At 38.1% G+C, this 21,746-nt stretch overlaps 3 protein-coding genes and 8 non-coding genes across 36 annotated transcripts in view; 2 read left to right on the plus strand and 9 right to left on the minus strand.

The window, feature by feature from the left end:
* CEP295 (centrosomal protein 295) overlaps positions 1 to 4,101 on the plus strand; it is a 61,281-nt gene extending 57,180 nt beyond the window's left edge. For 6 of the 10 annotated variants that reach the window (XM_078058691.1, XM_078058694.1, XM_078058692.1 and 3 more), the window contains 7 exons: positions 181 to 794; positions 1,534 to 1,674; positions 3,099 to 3,195; positions 3,344 to 3,508; positions 3,592 to 3,697; positions 3,786 to 3,885; positions 3,976 to 4,101. In XM_078058691.1, the coding sequence (XP_077914817.1) occupies positions 181 to 794; positions 1,534 to 1,674; positions 3,099 to 3,195; positions 3,344 to 3,508; positions 3,592 to 3,697; positions 3,786 to 3,885; positions 3,976 to 4,014 (1,262 nt within the window). In that variant the 3' untranslated portion in view covers positions 4,015 to 4,101. Of the gene's footprint in view, positions 1 to 180; positions 795 to 1,533; positions 1,675 to 3,098; positions 3,196 to 3,343; positions 3,509 to 3,591; positions 3,698 to 3,785; positions 3,886 to 3,975 lie in introns of those variants that run through there. The other 4 variants (XR_013442519.1, XM_078058693.1, XM_078058698.1 and 1 more) reach the window with 4 other exon arrangements.
* Positions 1 to 14,304, minus strand: TAF1D (TATA-box binding protein associated factor, RNA polymerase I subunit D). 14 transcript variants are annotated; one of them, XM_078058711.1, is made up of 14 exons: positions 14,186 to 14,304; positions 12,374 to 12,550; positions 11,302 to 11,680; positions 9,972 to 10,147; positions 9,606 to 9,663; positions 9,065 to 9,234; positions 8,372 to 8,498; positions 8,005 to 8,039; positions 6,934 to 6,984; positions 6,677 to 6,711; positions 5,867 to 5,915; positions 5,508 to 5,545; positions 4,418 to 4,957; positions 4,069 to 4,175 (listed from the first exon to the last, which is right to left on the minus strand). In XM_078058711.1, the coding sequence occupies exons 2-6, from the start codon at positions 12,430 to 12,432 to the stop codon at positions 9,091 to 9,093; spliced, it is 816 nt and encodes a 271-aa protein (XP_077914837.1). In that variant the 5' UTR covers positions 12,433 to 12,550; positions 14,186 to 14,304; the 3' UTR covers positions 4,069 to 4,175; positions 4,418 to 4,957; positions 5,508 to 5,545; positions 5,867 to 5,915; positions 6,677 to 6,711; positions 6,934 to 6,984; positions 8,005 to 8,039; positions 8,372 to 8,498; positions 9,065 to 9,090. The 14 variants fall into 14 exon arrangements, with proteins under 14 accessions (XP_077914835.1, XP_077914833.1, XP_077914837.1 ...); XM_078058710.1 differs by having other exon boundaries at positions 8,318 to 8,498; XM_078058709.1 differs by lacking the exons at positions 4,069 to 4,175; positions 8,372 to 8,498 and adding an exon at positions 1 to 321 and having other exon boundaries at positions 4,418 to 4,461; positions 4,891 to 4,957; positions 6,934 to 8,039.
* On the minus strand, positions 4,261 to 4,387 carry LOC118543547 (small nucleolar RNA SNORA25). The gene has a single exon (XR_004921129.1). It is a non-coding gene; the product is annotated as a small nucleolar RNA SNORA25 (small nucleolar RNA).
* On the minus strand, positions 4,740 to 4,865 carry LOC118543549 (small nucleolar RNA SNORA32). The gene has a single exon (XR_004921131.1). It is a non-coding gene; the product is annotated as a small nucleolar RNA SNORA32 (small nucleolar RNA).
* Positions 5,262 to 5,334, minus strand: LOC118543540 (small nucleolar RNA Z40). Its single transcript, XR_004921122.1, has one exon. It is a non-coding gene; the product is annotated as a small nucleolar RNA Z40 (small nucleolar RNA).
* LOC118543548 (small nucleolar RNA SNORA1) lies at positions 5,629 to 5,763 on the minus strand. Its single transcript, XR_004921130.1, has one exon. It is a non-coding gene; the product is annotated as a small nucleolar RNA SNORA1 (small nucleolar RNA).
* LOC118543546 (small nucleolar RNA SNORA8) lies at positions 5,986 to 6,123 on the minus strand. The gene has a single exon (XR_004921128.1). It is a non-coding gene; the product is annotated as a small nucleolar RNA SNORA8 (small nucleolar RNA).
* Positions 6,817 to 6,888, minus strand: LOC118543545 (small nucleolar RNA SNORD5). Its single transcript, XR_004921127.1, has one exon. It is a non-coding gene; the product is annotated as a small nucleolar RNA SNORD5 (small nucleolar RNA).
* LOC118543541 (small nucleolar RNA SNORA18) lies at positions 7,037 to 7,169 on the minus strand. Its single transcript, XR_004921123.1, has one exon. It is a non-coding gene; the product is annotated as a small nucleolar RNA SNORA18 (small nucleolar RNA).
* On the minus strand, positions 8,397 to 8,523 carry LOC118543544 (small nucleolar RNA SNORA40). Its single transcript, XR_004921126.1, has one exon. It is a non-coding gene; the product is annotated as a small nucleolar RNA SNORA40 (small nucleolar RNA).
* Positions 14,305 to 21,746, plus strand: part of BKGD (beta-keto-L-gulonate decarboxylase) — a 21,625-nt gene continuing 14,183 nt past the window's right edge. The window contains exons 1-3 of one of the 4 annotated variants that reach the window (XM_036104633.2): positions 14,305 to 14,437; positions 18,671 to 18,852; positions 21,625 to 21,723. In XM_036104633.2, the coding sequence (XP_035960526.2) occupies positions 18,798 to 18,852; positions 21,625 to 21,723 (154 nt within the window). In that variant the 5' untranslated portion in view covers positions 14,305 to 14,437; positions 18,671 to 18,797. The other 3 variants (XM_036104632.2, XM_036104638.2, XM_078058702.1) reach the window with 3 other exon arrangements.

The raw sequence follows: 21,746 nt of genomic DNA on the forward strand, positions 1-21,746 counted from the left end.
TTATTTGAAAATCAGTGACCATCCTTTTAGTTTTCTATTCATGTATACATACATCAGCTTTCACTCCTCAAATTGTAGGAAGTAATCAGACTTCATTACTCCAATTTAGTCAGACTATTAGAGATTGTATCTGTATCCAGGTTTTAGAACATGTAATTATGGTTAACTTATTTCTTATAGGATCTGAACAATCTTTTCAACAGCTTCTGCCAGAATTTTCTTCACAGGAGGGGAGCCAGCATGTTGATCTACCAAGTATTTTCACCATTGAAGCAAGAGATTCTTCCCAAGGCATGGAAAATCAGAACAACTCTGAACAGACTAAAATACAAAATAAGGAAAAAAGTGTTCATTTCCACCTCTGTGTAGGAAATTTACAGAGTTCAGTCTTCAGTTCATCTGATGAGGCTAATGTATTTCATCCCTTAAGTCTACAGTATAGCACTCCATGTGGGTCTATGTCTAGTGAGTGCTCAATAAAAGCCCAACCAGAAGGCAGAAAAGAAAGACTGGATTTTGAAGAACTATCAGAAAGAGGACTCGATGGAGACAAAAATGAAACCTGTGGGGTTTTAAACATAAATTCACATGTGGAGGAAGTTGATTCTCAATCCTGTGTCAGAACAGTGGAGATGGGAACTTCAGTTCAGGCACCATATTCTGTTCAGAATGAAAAATATTTTGAGAATTCAACTAAGGCAGAAACTCCAAAAGTCCTAAGAAACCTTTCTCAACTAGCACAGTCAGAGCTCTTTTTAAGTTCAGGATCATTACAGAGCTCAGTTCCAATGTGGGTAAGTGAAATCTGTTGTATGTAAATAAATTCATTTCCAGGGAAGTCTTTTGAAACAAAATTCAACAGAAGCAACCAAGATACTTGCTAATATTCTGAGATAGTCAATCTTGTCATCACTGGAAATCTCCAATAAAAGGTCTTGCTCCCCGTTGACACATCCCTTTTCTAATGGCTTGGCCTATGCTTCAGCCTCTTTGCACTGCATTAATCTACTCGGTTTCAACTCCAGTCACCTGAATATGGTTTTTGCCTTCTAGTATTGTCCTTCCACAGATAAACATAGAAGTTATATTGAGAGCAAGAGTGACGTCTAGGCCACAGATACTTTATTTTGCAGCTTTTGTTTTGTTGGAGTGGTTTTGTGTTTGGTTTGCAAATTCTTCAGTGTAATTAAAGATACTTCCCTCTAAAAATGTAATTTGGCAGCAGGGGCCTCCATTTGGCTGCACCCCACGAGCTACTGCTTTCGATAGGTTACCCCCTCAGGTTCTACACAGCCCCCAGTCAACCCGCATTTGTACTATCTGCATAGCCCCATAATAAGCATTTAGGCTTATAACCCTTGCAATAGCAATTTTCAGACAATTATTTCGCCCATCCCCAAAGTCTTAATATTTCTAAAAGTGGGTTGGATGTGGGGGAGGCACCACCGTGGTCTTCACGGACCACCGTTCTTCCTCTGTAATGTATTTTTACACTTTTAAGGGTTTGGTTTCCTTTTGAATTTTACTGCACAGGAGACAGAATCTGGCCATGGTATAATGGAAGAACCAGAGCTTACACTAGTAAGCACCAGTGATACCAGTATTGCTGAAATGGATTTTGCAAATCTAACCCTAGAAGAAAAGAAAGGAAATGAGGCAAAAAACAGTTCTCAGGTAAATTTCATAGCTCCCTTTAATATGAATACACCTCATTTACACAGTAACACATAGCTGAGAATAAGGAAACAGTAAGTTTTTCCACTTTTGTTTCCACATAGCATTTTTTTTCGTTAAGAATTGTTTGCGGGACGCCTGGGTGGCTCAGTCGTTAAGCGTCTGCCTTCGGCTCAGGTCATGATCCCAGGGTCCTGGGATCGAGTCCCACATCGGGCTCCCTGCTCAGTGGGGAGCCTGCTTCTCTCTCTCCCTCTGCTGCTCCCCCCACTTGTGCTCTGACAAATAAATAAAAATCTTTAAAAAAAAAAAAAATTTGTTTGCAAACTAATTTCCTTCCCTTTCCTGGGTGCAAATGTGCTTAGAGCAACTGACAGCTGACAGGAAAGGGATGGACATTTATCTTATGATGCTATAGATTTCATTAGGACTTGGAAGGGTTGGAACTCAGGAATGAATTGATTCAATGAATGATGGATTTTGTTCCAAAAAAGTTCTGAGGCAGCAGAGCTCTAGAAGGTAAGTAAAAATCAGACCAGAGGGCAATACAGAACGAGTGCTATTACTTTATGAGTTTATTTTGTGCGTGTCCTGAAGAAAAAATGAAGATGTATTTCAAGTTATAAAACACTAAGATAGGTTTTAAGTTCTTTTAGCTGCAGGTTCCTTATACTTTTCTCCACTGCAAGGAAACCATTCCTCCTGGCTCACTTCACTTCTTAGACGATAGTCATTGGAGGGAATTCTGCCATAAATTTAATTCTTACTTATTTACTAAGATTCTAGATTACAATAGATAAATTCACTGATAACAAAACCAAGAAAATCTAAGTCCCCACCCACCGTTTCAGTGTATTAATTAAGAGGGAAACTCTTACAGAGAAGTCCCAGATTCTATAGAGTACTGCGGCAGGACCTTTTTTGTGGCCTGATACGGTATTAGATTATTTATCTAATAAATGACTCCACACCTAGTACTTGTTGCCATGATTACTGATAAGGGTAATTTGGGGAAGCAGGAGACAAGTAGAGCTGATGCAGAAGTGGTGTGGAAGAACTTGACAGGAATCAGGGTGGGGGCTGTGGGGAGCTTTTGGCTAGAGTAGGCTGGTCAGGTAAAGCATTTTAATAGGCATAAAGTCAATTTATTAAAACTTTCCCTTCCCAGAAAACTTAGTCCTATAGTTCAGATGTGAGAACCAGCACAAAGAAAGTAGAATAGGAACGAGGTCTATTGAATATAGATTCCTATACTGCATTTGCGGATTAGAGCATAAGGCACTCAACTGCCTACCTCCCCCAAAGACCACATCTCTTTGTCTACCAAAGGGAACCAGGGCTTTAAAGGTTTAGAACCTATGCTTGTGATTCTGTTCAGTGAGATGAAAAGTGGTAAATTCATCTATAATTTTTTTTGCAATTAGGTGAGTGAATTTCTGCCTCTTGTATCAGAAACAGAAACCCCGGATTATCCAGATGTATCTGAACACTGCAGCAAGGAGCAAGTGATCCTGTCTGCAGGTATGCCCTTGAGCATCTGAAATGCTTAGCGTTAAACTGAGGGGCTGGCAGAGTTCCTGATTCAGTTCCGGTATTCACACTGCCCCACAATCTTGTACACTGCTGGCACACACAAAAAAAGCTTCAACTTTTTAATTTTTTTTAACAGAAACCCCTCCAAAGATTATAGCTCTACCTGGGAGCTTACAAGAAGCATTTATAAAGAGGAAAAAATCATTTATGGAGAGATCCTCCCAGAGACAGAAAGAAATAAAGAATAAAATTCGTATTCCTGAGAATTCTCAAACCAAAATAGCTAAGGAGAAACCTACAGGTATGTTCCACACAATCTGCATCAGGTGTCACAAAGAGAATGTAGCTTTGTAATATTTGCCAAGTCACTTGTTCTCTGCTCAGGCTCATCTGTGAGTCGCCTGAAGGGTGTGAATAAGGTTAAGGTTAGAGTGTCACTTCCTGAAGACAGAAAGACTGCACAAGCCCTCATGCATCAAAGGGCCCCAAGGTATAGGTGTATGTATATGTGTGTGAGTGAATAGTAATTTACATTCCTAAAATGTGTGTCCTTAATTCTATTTATCAATTTCCTACAGATCATACAATCAGTTAGCTGAAGTCAAACAGCAAAGGGAAGAGAAAGCAAAGCAAGATGCATATGCCCAAAACAGAGCAAGGGCAAAAGAATTTCATAAGGTGAGCTAGGCCCCCTACAATTTTTCCCTGTCTAGGGTATATATACTGCAATGGATAACTGCTAAATTTTATTTTTTATTCCTTCCACAGAAAACACTAGAGAAACTTCGAGCCAAAAATACATGCTGACTTTCTACTAAAAGTGTAAAGTTTTTTTTTAAATTATGTGTAATATAGGCAAAATTATTTAAAGTCAATAAATTTTTATTTAAGGAATTCTACATGTGATTCCTTCCACTTCCAATCACCGTAGTTCCGCCAAAGTCAGAATCATAATCTTCAAAATAGCCCTGAGAACAAGAGTATACACACTGGTTAAACTTGGGAAACATTTCTTCTTTCCCACTTGACCAATCATGGATAGAAGCAGCTAAATCTTGTATCTCCTCAGGAAAACATAGCACTATTGAGTAACTATTACATCCTATGGAGAATTCCAATATTTGGTCACAGCGTTAAGAGCTCTTGGTTTTAGTCCCACAAGCCCTCTTTGAAATGACCTAGAAGTTATTTTTTTCAAATGTATACATACCTTTTAAAAAGAACTTGTTCAATCCACAGTTGTCACTGTCAGTCCTACATAAGAGAACATAAAAGTAAGGTTCCATTTCCAGAGATGACCATGTAAACTGAAGCCAGCCTCCGTCTGTTATAGTTGCATGGTTATTAGCAAGAGTGATTTAGCAAAAGATATTTGCAAGAGTAGAGATCTAGGCACGCACTCTTCAATATACTAGCCATGTATGGTCAGATGAGAATTTGAAATAATAGGACTATTACCAAATCACATATGGCTTGTTACATTTATACTGGACAGTGCTGACCTAGCCAACGGAAATAGAACAGGGTTGATAAAATGTTCCCAATAGGCTGAATGCTAGCAAAGTAGCAGAAAGAAAGAAAACCTAGTGGGAAAATTTTTTTATGGTCATGTCCACAGCAAATGAGAAACTGCATTCTCAAAGCCTTGGTAATGACCATTATATTTTAAGAGAATTAACTTGCCAGAGTTCTTTCGGTTGGGCTTCTTCAATCTCCACTTGAATATGGACATACTTCAAAAACTCCCCACCTATGGAAAATTTTAAAGTTTAGACTACATTTTTCAAAATGCACTTAATTAGGTTCCCAAGTATCCTGAAACCCAGTTCTGAACTAGTAGTATGTGCTGAAAATTGCAGACTTAAAACTACGTAAGGTGCAATAACTGTTTTCAATCCAGTTCATTTAAGTGCTGGGAATACATATTCATTTGCATTCAAACTCCAATTGACATGAAATGCCCTGATTATTAACTCCAAAGGTAACTATTCCTGTTTCAGTTAACTTTTACTTAGAGCTTTTGCTGGAAAATACAGCACAGATTTCATTTGGATGGATGTTCAGAAAGGCTAATTTCATTCAGCGCATTCAGAGCAGTTGAACATTTTGCCCATCATCATAACATCACAAATCACTGGCAAACAGTATAAACACACATTGTAGGTTTTAACATCGAGACTTTTTGTTTTGTTTTTTTTAAGTGGTGAGGTAATGAACTACCAGGATTAGCAGCTGTCAAAATTAGGTAAATGAATGGATTCCATCTCCTATAACATAGGGCTTTTGAAGGGAAATCTTACCTGTAATCTTTGGGATCCAATGTCTTTACTCCAGGGCCCTAGAAGTCAAATTGTAGAAGTACACTGATTGCTATTTTGGCAAATAGATCTAATTGTTTCTAATGTTGAAAAGTTGTAACAGAAATGTTACAGGCCTCATTGTCACCACAACAATAAACTTGCTGTGATGGAAGCATAACCTGTGTCTCAATGTAGCCACATCAACAATTTCTGGACACCATGAACAACAGTGCCCATTTCCATCTAGAATGAGGCTTTACAGAAGTTCCTCTCAAGCTTATAATCTATACAAAGGTTTCTGCCTCTATAAGTCCTGCTGTTTTGCTAACCAGATGCTGTCAATAAAAGCAAAGCCTTACCCGTTAGGGCCTGAGCCTGGATCTGCCTGGTTCTCAGTTTCCAACACCCCTAGAAAAAGAGAAGCATTAGTTCCTCCTGAAGATTATCTCAAATTGAACAGTATGAAAAACTAGAGGAATACTGTTTCAATAAAAATACCAGGTTTAACATGCACGAAGCCAAGAAAACCAACGATGCCAGATACTGAGTTTCTATTGCACTGTCTCTTGAACACCCAGCAGAAATGAGCTGCTGAGGGCAGATACCATGCAGTGCGATCCTGACAGATACGTAAACCCCTCTACTTCAAGGCTACCTGAGAAACTTCTCTAGAAATTTAAGTTCTTGTAATATGTAGACCTTTATTCCTAATTGCCACTCCAGTAAGACATTACCTGCATCTTAAGTTATAAACCTAGTCCCCATTATCTTTCCTGTCTCTCTATAATGCACATACAGAACTATGAAGGGAAATCACTAAAAGAAATGATGCATTAGAAACAAGATCAGTTGCTCAGATTGTTAGGCAGAATTCCTTAAAAAAATTCAGTATCTCTGTTGTAACATACCCAAATATGTTATTAGGATGAACCATAGGAATTGTTTAATAAAGATACAAAAGGGGGCATTTTCATGTTATTTCCTAGATAGTCTCTTCAGTTTGTCCAATTCTGTTTGTAAGTTTTACGGCAAACATTTTTACCCAGATCTTGATATTCTGTTGCATACCCAACTACTGCACACAACAGTACGCTGACCTCACAACTTAGGTTTTTTCGGAACGTTTGGATCCTTAAGAAATTTCAATAGAAATTAGATGTTCCACCTACCTCTAAATGTGAATGAGTTCAAATCCTATTCACCCCTACAGATAAAATAACAAAAGATTAAGAACAATTTGTGATTAAAATTTAAAACCTAAATATAGGACTAGCATCCAAATTTTAACTATTTTTTAAGCTATAGCCAGCTCTGTCAGAATTAAGTTTTAGTTCATGTCTGTATCATTCAGCAGTTGAACAGTTAAATTCATCATCTGAACTGTAACAGTACCCCAAAGATTACACTGTTCCCAAAGGAAACTTACCTAAACCATCACACCCTAGAACTGTACAGATTGTTGGGGATATGCAAATACCTAAGATTTAAAAAAATTTGACTATTAGGTCTTGTACAGAGTTTTAGCAGTTAAATGTCTTGTAGTTCTTTCCCACAGATCTAACACATAGTTCTGTGAATAAAGGAAACCACACATATACTCTATGAGGCGTTTCCAACGATGTAGGTCTACAGAGAAAAAGCCCCATCGGGATAGACCTCAACCACTGTTTAGTTTTAAATTGGAAGATTCCACAAGAAAAACAGAACAGTGATCTGCTCTCAGTCACCGAGTTCAAAATTATGCAAAAAGCCAAACATTTACAACAAACTTGAAGAAATCATTCCATAAATTACACAGTAAGGATTTTTAAAATGCTTACAGGAAGGAGTGAGTCTATAATGAGAATAAAAACCAAATACTAAAGATAAGTACAAAGTAGCTACTATAGAACCAAAGGAAGGAAAAAGATTTCCGTATCTAAAAGTCCTGATCTTGGCAAACTCCAGTATCACAGTATGTGTTGTCTAGGACATTCCAGATTACAGCAGTGTTTAATTTTTTGCCTCACCTTAAAAAATACCATTATTTGATATCACGTACTAAAAAACAGGAAAATATTAATGTGGCTATATTTCTGTTCTTCCCATTTATGAAATCACCGGAAGATAAATTGTGTGCTTTTTAATTACCATTTGCATCATTCAGATTTAGGAAATCTTATGTCCTCTAGTCATTTCTAACATTACACTACTAAATCCTACCTCATTTTAGATTATGCATTAGTTTAAAATTATGTAAACGTGTGAAATGAGAATATCTGGTATTCTGATTATTTCAATATAAACTTAGTTTGTGGAGACCCTTTCCTGCTAGTAAAGTGAAGCTTGCACTTTACCACTATAAAATGTGTGAACCCTAAAATTCATTTTTCTGAAATGTCAAATTGTAAACTGGCAAAATGTCTTTCAGTAATGAAACCTGTGGAGGTTTAAACTGTCTGACAAAGTACATTTCAACAAATCTGATCCAAATGCTCACCTAAAGCATAAAACATACCTTTAAAGTCCAGACATTGTATTCAAGTGAAAAGCCTAAAAAAAAAAAAAAAAAAAGCATCTTTGTTTCATGTCAGCGTTGAAATTAGAATACTAATTCAATATAGCTGAGATTTCTCATACTTTTTTAAAGATTTTATTTATTTTTGACAGAGAGGGAACACAAGCAGGGGGAGTGGGAGAGGGAAAAGCAGACCTCCCCACCAAGCAGGGACCCTGATGCAGGGCTCGATCCCAAGACCCTGGGATCATGACCTGAGCCCAAGGCAGATGCTTAATGACTGAGCCACCCAGGCGCCCCTTCCCTTATATACCTTTAGTCATTCTACAGTCCTGGAACTGCCCTTCAGGTTTGTCAATATACCCACCATCACTTTAATCTGTTTTAGGGATCTTGTTCCTTCTTGTATGTATCAAAACTCATACTGTGCCATGAGTTCTGGGTTGCAAAAGAGGATTTATTTTTTGCACTTAGTCTAAGTCTTTGTTCACAAACTAAACAAAAACAAGCACAAGTGCAATCATAAAATACAGTATATATTTACTGGCATAATCAATATGCAGTAGTGATAAGAAGTGGTAGCTGAAATAGTCTAGGTAACTAATAATTTCTTATTATGGTACTACATATTTGAAGCTAAAGGTCACTTTTATCTGAATATAACTGCGGTCAAAACGGTTTCAGGTACTCTGAGGAATGGATGGTTGGTTGTCCATCATTAGTGATTACTGTAATAAAGGTTTACAATCTCTGTACTTCTTTGAATGCTCAAGTGATGCCTTTAAGTGCTTACCCTGAAATAAACAAGCAGAGGCAAAACAGATCTTCTGTTTATTATTTCTCAAGCGATTATTTCTGCTATATGCAAGCCTCAATTTCTTCTACGTGTATAATTTCACCGTTTTAAAATATTTTTTTCTAGTAATTCTTTACGAGTTTCACTAACTTGGTCATTCTTTTTTTCTCCTTAGCAGATTCCTTTTTATCACTATGCCAACATATGTATTTGTGTTTTTCATCTTTACTTTCTACAAAAAACCGTTTTCTCTATTCTATTTACCTTAACATTCATATTCCTATCTCTTTTCAGGCCATTCTGTCCTGTCCAGTATTTTTGGACTTTGATGCTCTCTTTTTAGACAAAGCGGCTTCTTCAGTATATTCTTCTTGTTCTAAATACACATTCTTCATCTTTGGCACTTCAGAACTTATTATGAAATCATTATTGTCCTGCATAAAAAACACCAATTATTAAATAACTACTGAATTTTATTGCTTTAGTAATTACACATAACTGAACTCTAGGTTACTTATAATAACCTGGTGACTAAGGCCTAATGTTAAAAAACCAAATTCAGCTTATTTTTTTATTAGAAAATCCTAATTAGACATCCTAATAGCAAAACATATTAAACTTAGTACTGAAAAGCCAACATTCTGACAAAGTATCCAAATAATCCCTATTTTTCTTCTTACATTTCCTGTACCAAATCCATTGAGCCTTTCAAAAATTAAGTTCAGAATCTAAGATAGTAACTAGTGGATTAAATTCTTCCTGTACAACTGCTATCCTCCTGAAATGGGATAAAAATGTCACTTACCACCAATTTGATATCACATTCATCATGTTCAAGATTTGTTGCAGCCTCATCCTCTGTTCTGTAACATTAAAATATACCCTCAGACGACAAAATCATCTAGAACCCAGTAATATACTGTCATGATATACAAATGAAACAGCAATACTAGTAAGGAGAAAAATTATGTTGTCATGTATGACATCCCAAAATGGATGGCTCATGTGCCAAGCTCAAAGCTCAACTACAACCCAGATGGGCTTATTGTATCTATGCTCCCATCACTATTCAAGTAACAACAAATCCATAATATGGAACAATTAACATTAAAATTTAAAAAGATTAACTCAATAAAACTTAGAACCTAAATTATGTCACGATTAAACTTACTCTGATTCTTCAATAGGAGAGAGAGAACCATCATCATCCAAGTATTTGTATCTACGACTGTCAAAATCTTCTTTTTCTAAATCTTCACCAACATTCATTTGTTTCAAGGATTCCTTGAGGTAGTATTCATACTTCAGTTTTTCAAGGTAGTTGAAAAATCCTCTCGCCACTGCTTGCTAAATATCAAAAGCACTTTATGTAATGGTCTTACAAAATACAAAATTTTCTTCCATGACTTAGCAGATACCTTATGTTCCAAAATGAAAAGGATCCCTTTACCACAAACTCTTAAGCGATTTTGATTTACTCACTCTGCCATATGTGGATCACATACACCAGATGCTGGTTGTAAAAAGAATCCACTATCTACCTAGCACATTATCAAATTTACGTAAGTTGTTGGTATACCAAGAAAAACTAAGCACAAATCTTATATTATTTGGGAATTTCTAAAGACGTTTTTATTTTTATTTTTCTAAAGATTTTATGTGACAGAGAGAGAGAGCAGGAATACAAGCAGGGAGAGCAGGAGAGGGAGAAGCAGGCCTCCCGCTGAGCAAGGAGCCTGATGTGGGGCTCTATCCCAGGACTCTGGGATCATGACCTGAACCCAAGGCAGACGTGTAATGGCTGAGCCACCCAGGCGCCCCTCTAAAGACATTTTTTAAAATTTTATTTCATTTTATGTTAGTCACCATTCATTACATCATTAGTTTTTGATGACTGTTTGTGTATAACACCCAGTGCTCCATTCAATACCTAAAGATGTTTTTAAATACAAAGAGAAACAAATCTCTTATATTCACATAATCAGCTTAAAACATAAAAGGTTAGTATTTTTTTCACATCACCAATTCTAGAGCAAAAGATTATAAATTATGCAGTCATTTAACTCAAGTATTTGAGAGTTTAACACTAAGTTGTCAGGCAATTCTGTCAAAATCGAATACTCAGTATCTGTAAGAAAATGGCCTCTACTAAAGCCACTACACATGGAAGATATGTGTGGGTTTGACTTAGGTTACTAGAAATCTGGGAATCACTTGAGTTTTAGGGATGATACTTAAAGACCTGATGAGATCAAAGGATTTTATACCAACAGCCTTGAAGCACCTCATATATGGATATATTCATTGAAACTGAATATACCAGTGAAGAATCCACCCAGAATGGGTTGGTCTTGAAGTGGCAGATAAGTCGGTACAGAAGGATATTATCAAAGTTGCGGATTCTATGTTCCAGGCACATCTAAATTCTAAAAGTGGCCAACAAGTCATTTCAGACATTTTAGCTATATGTATTCACACATATAAAATGCTGACTGACTTACCTCAAAGGTTAAAATTTTTCTCCAAGGTAATGGTTTTCTTGCATTCTCGGATTCCAAAAATGGAAACCCAGATCCTTTATCTTGAACTTGTTTCTTATTTATTTGGGAACGTCTAGTGTTTTTTCTCCCTTTTGGTCTTCCTCTTGGTCTTCCTGTTGGTTTATATTTCCTCTTTTTACGTTTCTTTTTTTTGAATCTTTCAAAAATAGCTTTTAAAGTCAATGGTCTTGGTTCGAAAGATGAGTCACTAGATGAATCCCTTGCCTGAACACCTTCAGGTGCATGAACAAACTTTCTAGTAGGGTTTCTTTGCCCCTGTTTAGGGGAGTAAGGGACACACTGAGTTTTAAATAAACTGCTACCAGAAGAAGAGTTATCACTAGAAAAAAAGGGGAAAAAATTAATTGCACTCTTTTATATTACTGAATGCTTATTACCATAAGGTACTTTTCTTCCACAGACCAAAAACAGGAAAACATGCTCAGGATAATTTTTTAAAAAGATAGGCTCAGGACTAAACCAACCACTTAGCTCGGACTACCTAAAATGGACCATAATGCCATGATGCCATAGCACTTACCAAACACGACCTTCCAAGATAAATAACAGAATTTTAATTTCCAAACGCAGTCTTGTTTAGTGCTAGAGCTTGCTAAATAAAACAAGAGTAGCCTAGCAAACAGATATTTAATTTGAATACAACAGAAATGCCGATTTGATTTCCCAGTGATTATTTCCATCATGCCAGCACTATTGTAATGTGCTTTATCCCAACAAGTTGATTTTTAAGCAAGATCCCCCACTGATGTCTATTTTCCTGTTGTAAGATTAGGATGATTTAGCCAGGAAGAGATACCAAATTGGCCCAGAGAATAGTTTCCCCGGGGTTAAGAATGTGTCCCCCTGTTTACTACATAAACTGAAGACCTGTGTAAAACAGGTTTTCCTTTTCCTAATTATTGAAAACTACCTTTATTGCTTACCCAGTAATAAAAATACAGTAAACCTTATCAGCAAATCTTATCAGTTTTGCAGTAAAAATCTAGTGGTGGTTGATTAAAATAGCACTTACCTTTCATTTTCAATTTCCACAGCTGAATTAGATGCCATTATAGAGTTAAAAAAATTCATTCCTGTTACATATTCTCCCAAGTCCTTCTCCAAATTGTCTTATTCGTCACTTATTTGCTTCAGAGTTCTGACAATTCGGTAAACGTGATGTAGTTTCTCTGAACAAATGCCAACACAGCTAGTATCCCAGTAACACAAAATTTGATGTAGTCAGATTATGTCACATTTTATGTAAATTAAGGCAAAATCATATACAAGGCCCTTAATATTTTTATGTAGGAATCATCCATTTCAAATCAAATTCTAAAATCTAGAAACTGAATTCACGGTTTCCGTTTTTCAGTTGTCTTCTCAATCTTATCCAGTGGAGTAAGATTCCAGAACAGTATTGTCATTTCCAAAAAAGTATTAAACATCTTCCCATGATACAAAATGTAATTTTACTAACCATGTAATGTACAATTACAAGTATTCACATACAATTAATGGCCAAAAAGCCATTTTTCAAGAGCAGATGGGAACTCCTTGGAAAAACTTTTACATACAAAGCCAGAAGGCAGTGTTGCCTCAGTGTATCAGGAAAAAGAATCACGATTTACTACCTCAATCCAATCTCCTGAATTTCCATTTGTAGCCTCTTCTCATTCATGCTATGATTCATCAAACTCACTGTGAAACCTCTTCCTTGGCATATTATCTCTTTGCCACTATGGGTACTAATTAACAAGTTCGGAATTCTCAAACTTCAATGAAAGACTAATAGACCACACAATGGTGCCCTTTGTCTTTTTATTCTCCTTGGAAAATCTGACAATAGTGGGCGAAAAAGCGAAGAGGTCTTATTTTACCACCTTATCTCCCTTTCAAGGGATACCAACATTCTTCCGTTTTTGTCTTGTCTTTAGTATACCTGAGACTGACAACTGAGTAGTTAAGAATGGAATCCTAGGATGAGATGACAAAACATCTCAAATACAAGAAATCATCAAGGTCAGGTAGAGATTTGCAAAATGTCCGATGGACTCGTGGAGATTTCATGGTTATGTTTTGTTGGTAGTGTTTTAAAATGCGAAAACCTAACTATTCATGAAATAACTGCTCAAAAATGAAATTTAACAAAAATTGGGTTACACGGCACTGATGGTATACCAGAGGTTATATGTGTCTTTTAAATATCAGCACATGACGCCAGCACAGTGGAGTTAACTCAAAAACCAGTTTTCCGGAAACCGTGTAGAAAACATTCGTAAGGAAGTGTACTTCTTATCCCAAGATTCGGCGAGAGGCCACGCGGCGAGGTAGCGCACTTAGAGCTATCAATCCCTCCAACCACTTACTGTGCCTGACCTTGGGGCGAGTGCCTCCAGGGAGCACCTCACCTCACGCAAGAAGGCGTCAGAAATGGTTACCTGGCACTTAAAGAAAATTCACAAAACGTGCACTTGTCCGGAATGCTTCATTTTAAGTATCCAGACACAACGCAGCACGCCTATGAACGCGTAGGTGTGGCCACAGCCCAGCCACGAAGCCCTCAGCCCACGACCGCGAGCCCTCCAGCCTCCGGGCCTGCCCTCCGCGGCTCGAGCCAACGGAGCAACGCGGGGATCCCGGGAAAAGCTAGCTCCTCCCTCGCTCACCAGGCCCGATAGTCGTGTCCTCTTCCTACCCACCCAGATTGGCGAACGGCTTACACCAAAGGCGCCGGCCCACCACGGGCCTCAGCTGAGTACTCGCGCCCCGCAACCCAGGCCTCCGACGTCCGCATTCGGCAACCTCCAACCCTCGGCACCCCGACACGCCAACAACTGCTTACCTCCACAAGCTCGCGGAAGGAAAGGAAGACCCACCCTGCGGCCCAGCTAATAGTGGGCCCGAAATCTCGCGAGAACAAGTGAACGCCACAAGGAAAGGGAACGGTGGGAGGAGGCGAGACGCGGGGCGCCTTTGTGCCCGCCGCGAGGGGTGGGGCGATTGGCGGTGGGCGGTGCCTGAACGCCCAAATGCGGAGGAGGCGGGGTTGACAGACAAAGTCAGGATTCAGGTGCCGGCTTCGCTAACCTAGTAGGTACGTGGCATAGTCAAGAACCTTTCCAAAAACGACAAGAACAAATTGTGGGGCCAAGTAAACGGAGTGGATGTGAAGTGCGGGGAGTCAGCCACTCTTCTGTTTCCGGTGTCTCGCATTTGCTGAGCTGTCGTCGGCTTTTCTAAAGCCTTCGGGGGTGTGTGCGTGGCGGTGAGTGTGGTGCTGGCTGTGTTTTGTCATGTCTACGTTTGCCTTCAAAAATCTCTTCTGTGTGAAACTGTGACAGGCTCATGCTTTGACCGTGACTCCAAATGTGTAACCTTTGTTCTGGAAGCCGGTGTTACTCCATAGCACACCCCATTCCCCTCTCCACCTTTGGACTTGTTTCGTTAGCTCGCTCTTTCCCCCCAAACTGAGGCTCAGCCTCCAGGACTTGGTTAACGTTATCCCAAGACACCAGCGGTGGATTTTTTTTTTCCTACGATTTTGACTCCTTAGTCCCCTGAACGGCCACTGAGTGTTGAAACAGTTTAAACTAGTTTATTTTTGGTGGTTTTTTTCCCCCTAAAGGAGTTACAAAAAGGAATGAGCTGGTTTGATGGGTTCACTTTCAGACCTCTTGTATCATATGATAGAACCGTAAAGCTGCCTAGTCCTGTATAGTTAGTGTCATCCCAGGATTGAACAGACCTGGAAGGTAATCTGATCTCTTTACTCAATTTCGCTCTAAATATTGAAAAAAATTCCAGGCATAAAAGTCGAATCCTCTAGGCATCTCCACAGTCTAGGAAATACTTGGAAGCTCCAGGACGGGTAGGGCATGTCTTACTCACTGCCCTATGTGGGAGCTGGCCTGGCTGTGGAATTTGTGAGGCTCGGTACGAAATGAAAATGCAGGGTCCCTTGTTCAAAAAGCAGGGGGAAGCGCCACTAAAGGTGCTAAAATATGAGCCATCTCCTTTCTTCTGTAGTATCTCCTTTGACTTGTCATGGTGTTTTAACTTTCTGTTTTTAATTATAATAGCATGTTAATCGTGCTATTATTATGCTATTATTATTAATAGAAATTTGCTATTTGATACCAAAGTAAAGAAAAAATTTTAAATATAAATTATTAGCATGAGTTTTACTTCTTATAGCATGCAATGCCAGTTTTAAATACAAATGTAAGAACGGTTAACCCCTATGCAGAATGGATGAAATTCACAGTTCGTATTTCCTAGCTCATACAAACATGTGTTTTGTTCTTACTAGAACAATGGAGACTGCACAAAACCAACTCACCTGTATTTTTTTTTTTTTTTTTTTACTTCTTGATGTATGCACATTCTACCAACACTATAGAATCCGGGGACTTTGAGTTTCGCAGAATTCCACAGATGGTGGGTCCACCAGATTTCTGTGCTCATGGGGTTTCACAAATGCTCTATGTGAATGAGGTAGCAAGGAATAGTGGTGGACATGCACTTTGCCCCTCTGGCCTCTGGTCCTGCACATGCTCCATTGTCCTATTGGTCTTAAAAGTTCAAATATAAAGTTAAGAATTTCAGGGTGGTGACAACAGAGCATTAAACCAAATGCCATTCTGAGCACATGGCCCTGTGTCATTATACTAATGGCACACCCCTGAGGCCAGCCCTATCCCAGAGCCTCATGAGTCTGATACACTGTAAATATTCAATAAATAATTAAGGCTGAACTGGTGCCCACTAGGAAGGCACTTGGACGACAGAACCACAGTCCTATCTTCAAAGAGATCACAGCCTAGGTGAAAGGAACAAAGCAAACAGATGATAACTCTGAGTGCTATAAGATGGCTCTGTACAAATTCTTCCTTCTAGGAGCTGAAATGTGTCATTCCGTCACAAGTTAACCGTATGGTATAATGTGAGGAGTTCTGGCTTTACAGAGCCATTTGGTTTTGAATTATTTCTGCCACTTTAATAACTGAGCGATCTCGAGTAAATAATATATTCTCTCTGGCCTATTCCTCTTTTGTAAAGTGAGAATTATAATATCTATTTGGTGTGAGAGGCTCTGAGAGAATGTAAAGTGCCTAACATGGTACCTGTTATAGCGCAGGCTGCCAATAAATGGTTATCAGCTTGGTTGCTGCAGTTGGCCTACCCTGTCAGGCATTGTCTCTGCGGCTCTGCTCATCCAGCTGCCTCCCCTTTATACTCTTCCCTTCTTTAGACCCTCCTTCTGGGCCACTGACTCCCAGCAATGGAATCTGGAGGGTAAATATCATGTGCCTCCTTATGGCCTAAAGCTGTCCTCCTAGAGCCACACTTGAGTTTATATTAGAACCTTTCTAACCCCCTTCTCTCATCAATCCAGCTTCAACCTCCCCTCCTCCCTCCCACATAAACACATTTAATACACACATTACCACACTGCCTTCCGGGCTGTTGGCTTTGCCGAAGTTCTACATTTCCAAACCAGTTATTCAACTGTAGCCTCCCGGGGTTGGACTTCGTTTTTATTTTGGTGGGGAAAGAAAACAAGCAAACAAAAAAAATCTGACTTTTTAAAGATAGCAAAGGGTGTAAAATTAGGATTGTATTTGAATTTAAACTTGTCTTTATTATTCCTACTATAAACAGAAATATCTAGAATGCTTTATTTTCCTCATTATAAATAAATACAGTATTGAGCAGATTTTGACATGTTCTTAATTAGTATTTTCTGATAAAGAAAATATAAGATGTTAACATTTAGAAAATCTAGGTGAAGAGTATACAGGAATATTTATACGTATTCTCTGTCCATCTGAAATTAATTTCAAAAAAAAAGTTAAAATGTTTCATTCCTGAACAATTATAGATTATTCAACTGAAAGATATGCTTGAGATCATTGAAATATGATTATATAGGACTTGGGGCCCATTATCAACAGTTGATATTTTATTTGGGAGACTGATTATGCATATTGTGTAATTAAAGAATAATAAAATTTGGTATTTGATGAAGTACTTATGTGAATGTTAAGTCCTAAATGTATGAGATTAGCATGTTTGTGGAGGATATATTGTTTGAAATTATCATCAAAACCAGAAACCCAGGAATGCCTGGTGGCTCAGTTGGTTAAGCGTCTGCCTCCAGCTCAGGTCATGATCCCAGGGTCCTGGGATGGAGTCCCGCATCAGGCTCCTTGCTCAGCGGGGAGCCTGCTTCTCCCTCTGCCTGCCGTTCCCCCTGCTTGTGTGCTCTCTCTCTCTCTGACAAATAAATAAATAAGATCTTAAAACAAAACAAAAAACCAGAAACCTAGTTTCTAAGAAACCTGTGAATCTTTGGAAAATTTTTTTTAAAAAGTGGGGGTGGGGGGATTTTCCAAGTGATATTGAAAGACCACCTTTCACTTACCAAGTAAGCTTGTATCAGAGACTATTGAGATTAATAATTAATGAGGTGTTCCATTAACAATTTTAATGAGAATCTGAATAGTGGTCTTAGAAACACTCTTAAAAGAGTTTTGCTTGCATTCTTTGTTGCAACTGGCTGAGAGTGGGATTCCCTGCCCACCTCACATTATTTTTGCTTTTTTTTTTTCCTTCATTTTATTTACTTTGCTCTGCTTGCGTACCTTATCACCTGAACACTTAAGGTAAGATACTAATCTCTGTGTATATATGCCTACTTATTGTAAAATATGCTTAGCATATATTTTTAAAACATCAAACTATAATTGGTTAGGTTATCAGAATAATTGAACATTAAAGCTGCTTACCAAGAAAGTATTTTTATTTATTTGTAAGTAAAAGTAATAATTTGAATTTCAATAGCTACTCATTTGTAGAAGTTTGCATTTCTCTTAGTAATTTAAATTTTCTTTTATAAAAGTGATAGCCTAAGAAACTTGTTTAAGTTTTAGCCTAAATGTCAAATATAGAATAGAAAACACAAATTATCTATGAATTACTTGAGCGTCCTATACTGTTATCTACAACCATTTAAATAGTTACTTATAAACCTTAAAAACTACCTTTTGCTTCAGGACCTATGTTCCTTAGACCAACCATTAGAAAACTGCATGTTCGATCCACATATATGACTAAAGAAAATGAATCATGTGCCTTCTTAGTTTGGCATTTCCTTTTATCTATTTTAAGTGTTGACTTTAAAGTATCAGTATTAAAAAAAGGTTACTTGGGCATTTCTCACTTGGAATGTTAAATACTGGAAACTGTGGTTGCCTTTCTGTGAGGAAAGAAACATAAATGCCCTTTTGCCCTTTTTATATAACTGAACTCTTGTGTTCCTTTCCAGAGCAACAGCTGTTCATGCATGGTGCACAGTGAACTCTTGTGATCATTAGCCTACCACAGGCAAACTCTTCTGGTCATTAGCCTACCATAGTTTTGTCTGTATATCCTGATACCTAAAGAAGAAAGAAATGGCTTGTGCTGAGTATTCTTTTCATGTGCCAAGTCTTGAGGAGCTTGTTGGAGGTAAATACAATAATAACTTTGAGGTTTTTTTAATTATTCTAAGGAAAAAAATTTAAAAATAAAAATATTCTAAGATATGATTTATGCAATAGTATTTCCATTGCAGAACTTATTTTCCTGGGGTGCCTGAGTGGCTCAGTTAAGTGTCTGCCTTTGGCTCAGGTCATGATCCCAGGATGGATCCCCGCATTGGGCTTCCTGCTCAGCAGGGAGTCTGCTTCTCCCTCTCCCTCATTTTCCTTTTCGATATCTCTTTGTACTTTTTTTAAAAGATTTATTTATTTATTTCAGAGAGAGCACGTGCGCACGAGCAGGTGGAGGGGCAGATGGAAAAGGAGAGGAAGAGGGAAAGAATCCCAAGCCGACTCTGCCCTAAGTGGCGCTGAGCCTCAGGCTCCATCCTGGGACCCAGGAGATCCTGACCTGAGCCAACACCAAGAGTCAGATGCCCAACTGTCAGAGACACACAGGAGCCTTCGTATTATTTTTATTGAGAGAGTCCAAAATTATGCCCCCCTAAAAAAACTAAACTCACCATTTGAAGATTCTTGTTAAGATACCAGCTTTACAGAGTGAAAACGAATATAGTAATCCAAGACTTAAGTATGTGTGATGCCCACAAAGTCACACAATTTGAACTTTTTACCAGTTACAATATTCTTAAATATATAACCTACTGTGGTATGTTAATCATGTCCCTAACGTTACTACTCTTTCCCCTTCTCCTGACATGATAGACTGCCGATGAACTTGCTTAGATTTCTCTGTCTGCGTATATTTTTATGCATTTCCCCTTGTTCGAACAAGAATTTAAGGCAGCTTCACAGGATTAATTAGGAGGAGTGATAGATAAGAAAAAGAAAATAAGGGCGCCTGGGTGGCTCAGTTGGTTAAGCGACTGCCTTCGGCTCAGGTCATGATCCTGGAGTCCCAGGATCTAGTCCCGCATCGGGCTCCCTGCTCAGCGCGGAGTCTGCTTCTCCCTCTGACCCTCCCCCTCTCATGTGCTCACTCTCTATCATTCTCTCTCTCTCTCTCTCAATAAAAAATAAAATAAAATAAAAAAATTTTAAAAATCCAAAAAAAAAAAGAAAAAGAAAATAAAAATAGGAATATGAAATGAAGCCAGGAATAGTACTAACCCAAAACCGTATAGCCTGTCAGAAAGCTAACATTTATTTGACAACCTTTAGGTTCTGATAGTACCTGTAAAACCAGCCTTTTCAAAGTGCACCCATCCTGAGAGTTTGTCTGTCTTCCTGATAAGGTTGAAGTCACGAAGTGTACTTCGGTTTTGCTTGGTTGTGGCTTTCTTCTTCTAACCTTCCTATTTTTTCCTAAATTTAGGTGGCAGCTAGTAAACAATCTGTATCACTAGTATTCTTTGCTTGTATTTCTTTTCTGTCAGTCTTTCTGTCTTCCCCGATACGATAGGACAGCTAGGAATCATTTCTTTGAGGGCCTTTCTACATCTATCTTCTCTTGTGTGTTTGTGTTTTATGTTCTTTCTATATGTACAGATTATATTCAGTACAAAATAGAAATGGAATCTGAGTTTTTTGGCTTAAAATTTATTTTCAGTTTTACAGAAAACCCTAGAGCAAGAATTCGGTCTCTGTAATTGATAAAAAATAGATTTTACTATATTTCTACATGCTGAAATCTTTTTCTATTTATAAGTCTGCAGTTGTTAGTTTAGGGAGGGGAATTTTCCAGGCAACTTGATTTCTGTTTTCATATAGCTAAAAGATCTGGTGTGGAATGTCTACATGGCTAGATTTAAGACGACTTTATGTTTTGGAGAATCTGATTCTATAAAACCTAAACTAATTTAGAAAAATTAATTCCAGAAAAATTTTTATGGAAACTTATCACCCTTAGAAGTACATTCCTCCTGGGGTACCTGGGTGGCTCAGTTGGTTAAGCATCCAACTCTTAATTTCGGCTCAGGTCGTGATCTCAGGGTCATGATCTCAGAGTCATGAGATCGAATCCTATGTTGGGCTCCGCACTGGGTGTGGAGACTGCTTAAGATTCTCTCTCTCCCTCTCCCCATCTCTAACAAAAAAGAAAAAAAGAAGTACATTGCTCCTAGATTTATTATGTCACTACCATCCAGATTGAGATATAAAATATTTCCAGCATCCCAGAAGACCCCTTTATTTGCTTTTCCAATCAATATCTCTACCCCAAGAGGTAACACTGTTCTGACTTCTGTCACCTTAATTACTTGATTCTGAAGTATATATAAGTGAAGTTATATATACTCTTTTGTGTCTTACTCCTTTTGCTCAACATTTTCTCAAGTGTCAATGACATTGTTGCATGTAATTGCTTACTTTCTAACCATTTAAATATATACATTTCAATAGGTCTTTGGAATTCTCTCCCCAAAAGGTAGGTAGTCCTCACCTTAGTGCAGTGTTTATCTTCAATGGTTTAAATCTCTACAGATTTATAGTGATTTTTATGGGGGTATTTGATATTACACATGTGATTGTGTCTAATGTCTAATTATATTCATTAGGAAGAACATTTCACCGCCCCCCCCCTTATTTTTTAAGTAAGCTCTACATCCAACCTGGGGCTTGAACCAAGATCAAGAGTCACTTGCTCTACCTACTGAGCCAGCCAGGCGCACTCCTCCCCCCAACTTTTAATAATACAAGTTTAGATTGGAAGCATGATACCCAAAATGTTGAGGGAAGATTTGATATATGGTGGCAAATTTTTACCTAATGTTAAAGAACTTTTTTTCCTTGTCTTTGTCAGTTCTGCAGAAGGGGCTAAAGGATAACTTTGCTGATGTCCAGATCTCTGTGGTTGATTGCCCTGATTTGACTAAGGAGCCATTCACCTTTCCTGTGAAAGGTAAACAATTTTTGCAATTCACT

Source organism: Halichoerus grypus, chromosome 11 (genome assembly GCF_964656455.1).
Source record: "Halichoerus grypus chromosome 11, mHalGry1.hap1.1, whole genome shotgun sequence".
Lineage (NCBI taxonomy): Eukaryota > Metazoa > Chordata > Mammalia > Carnivora > Phocidae > Halichoerus > Halichoerus grypus.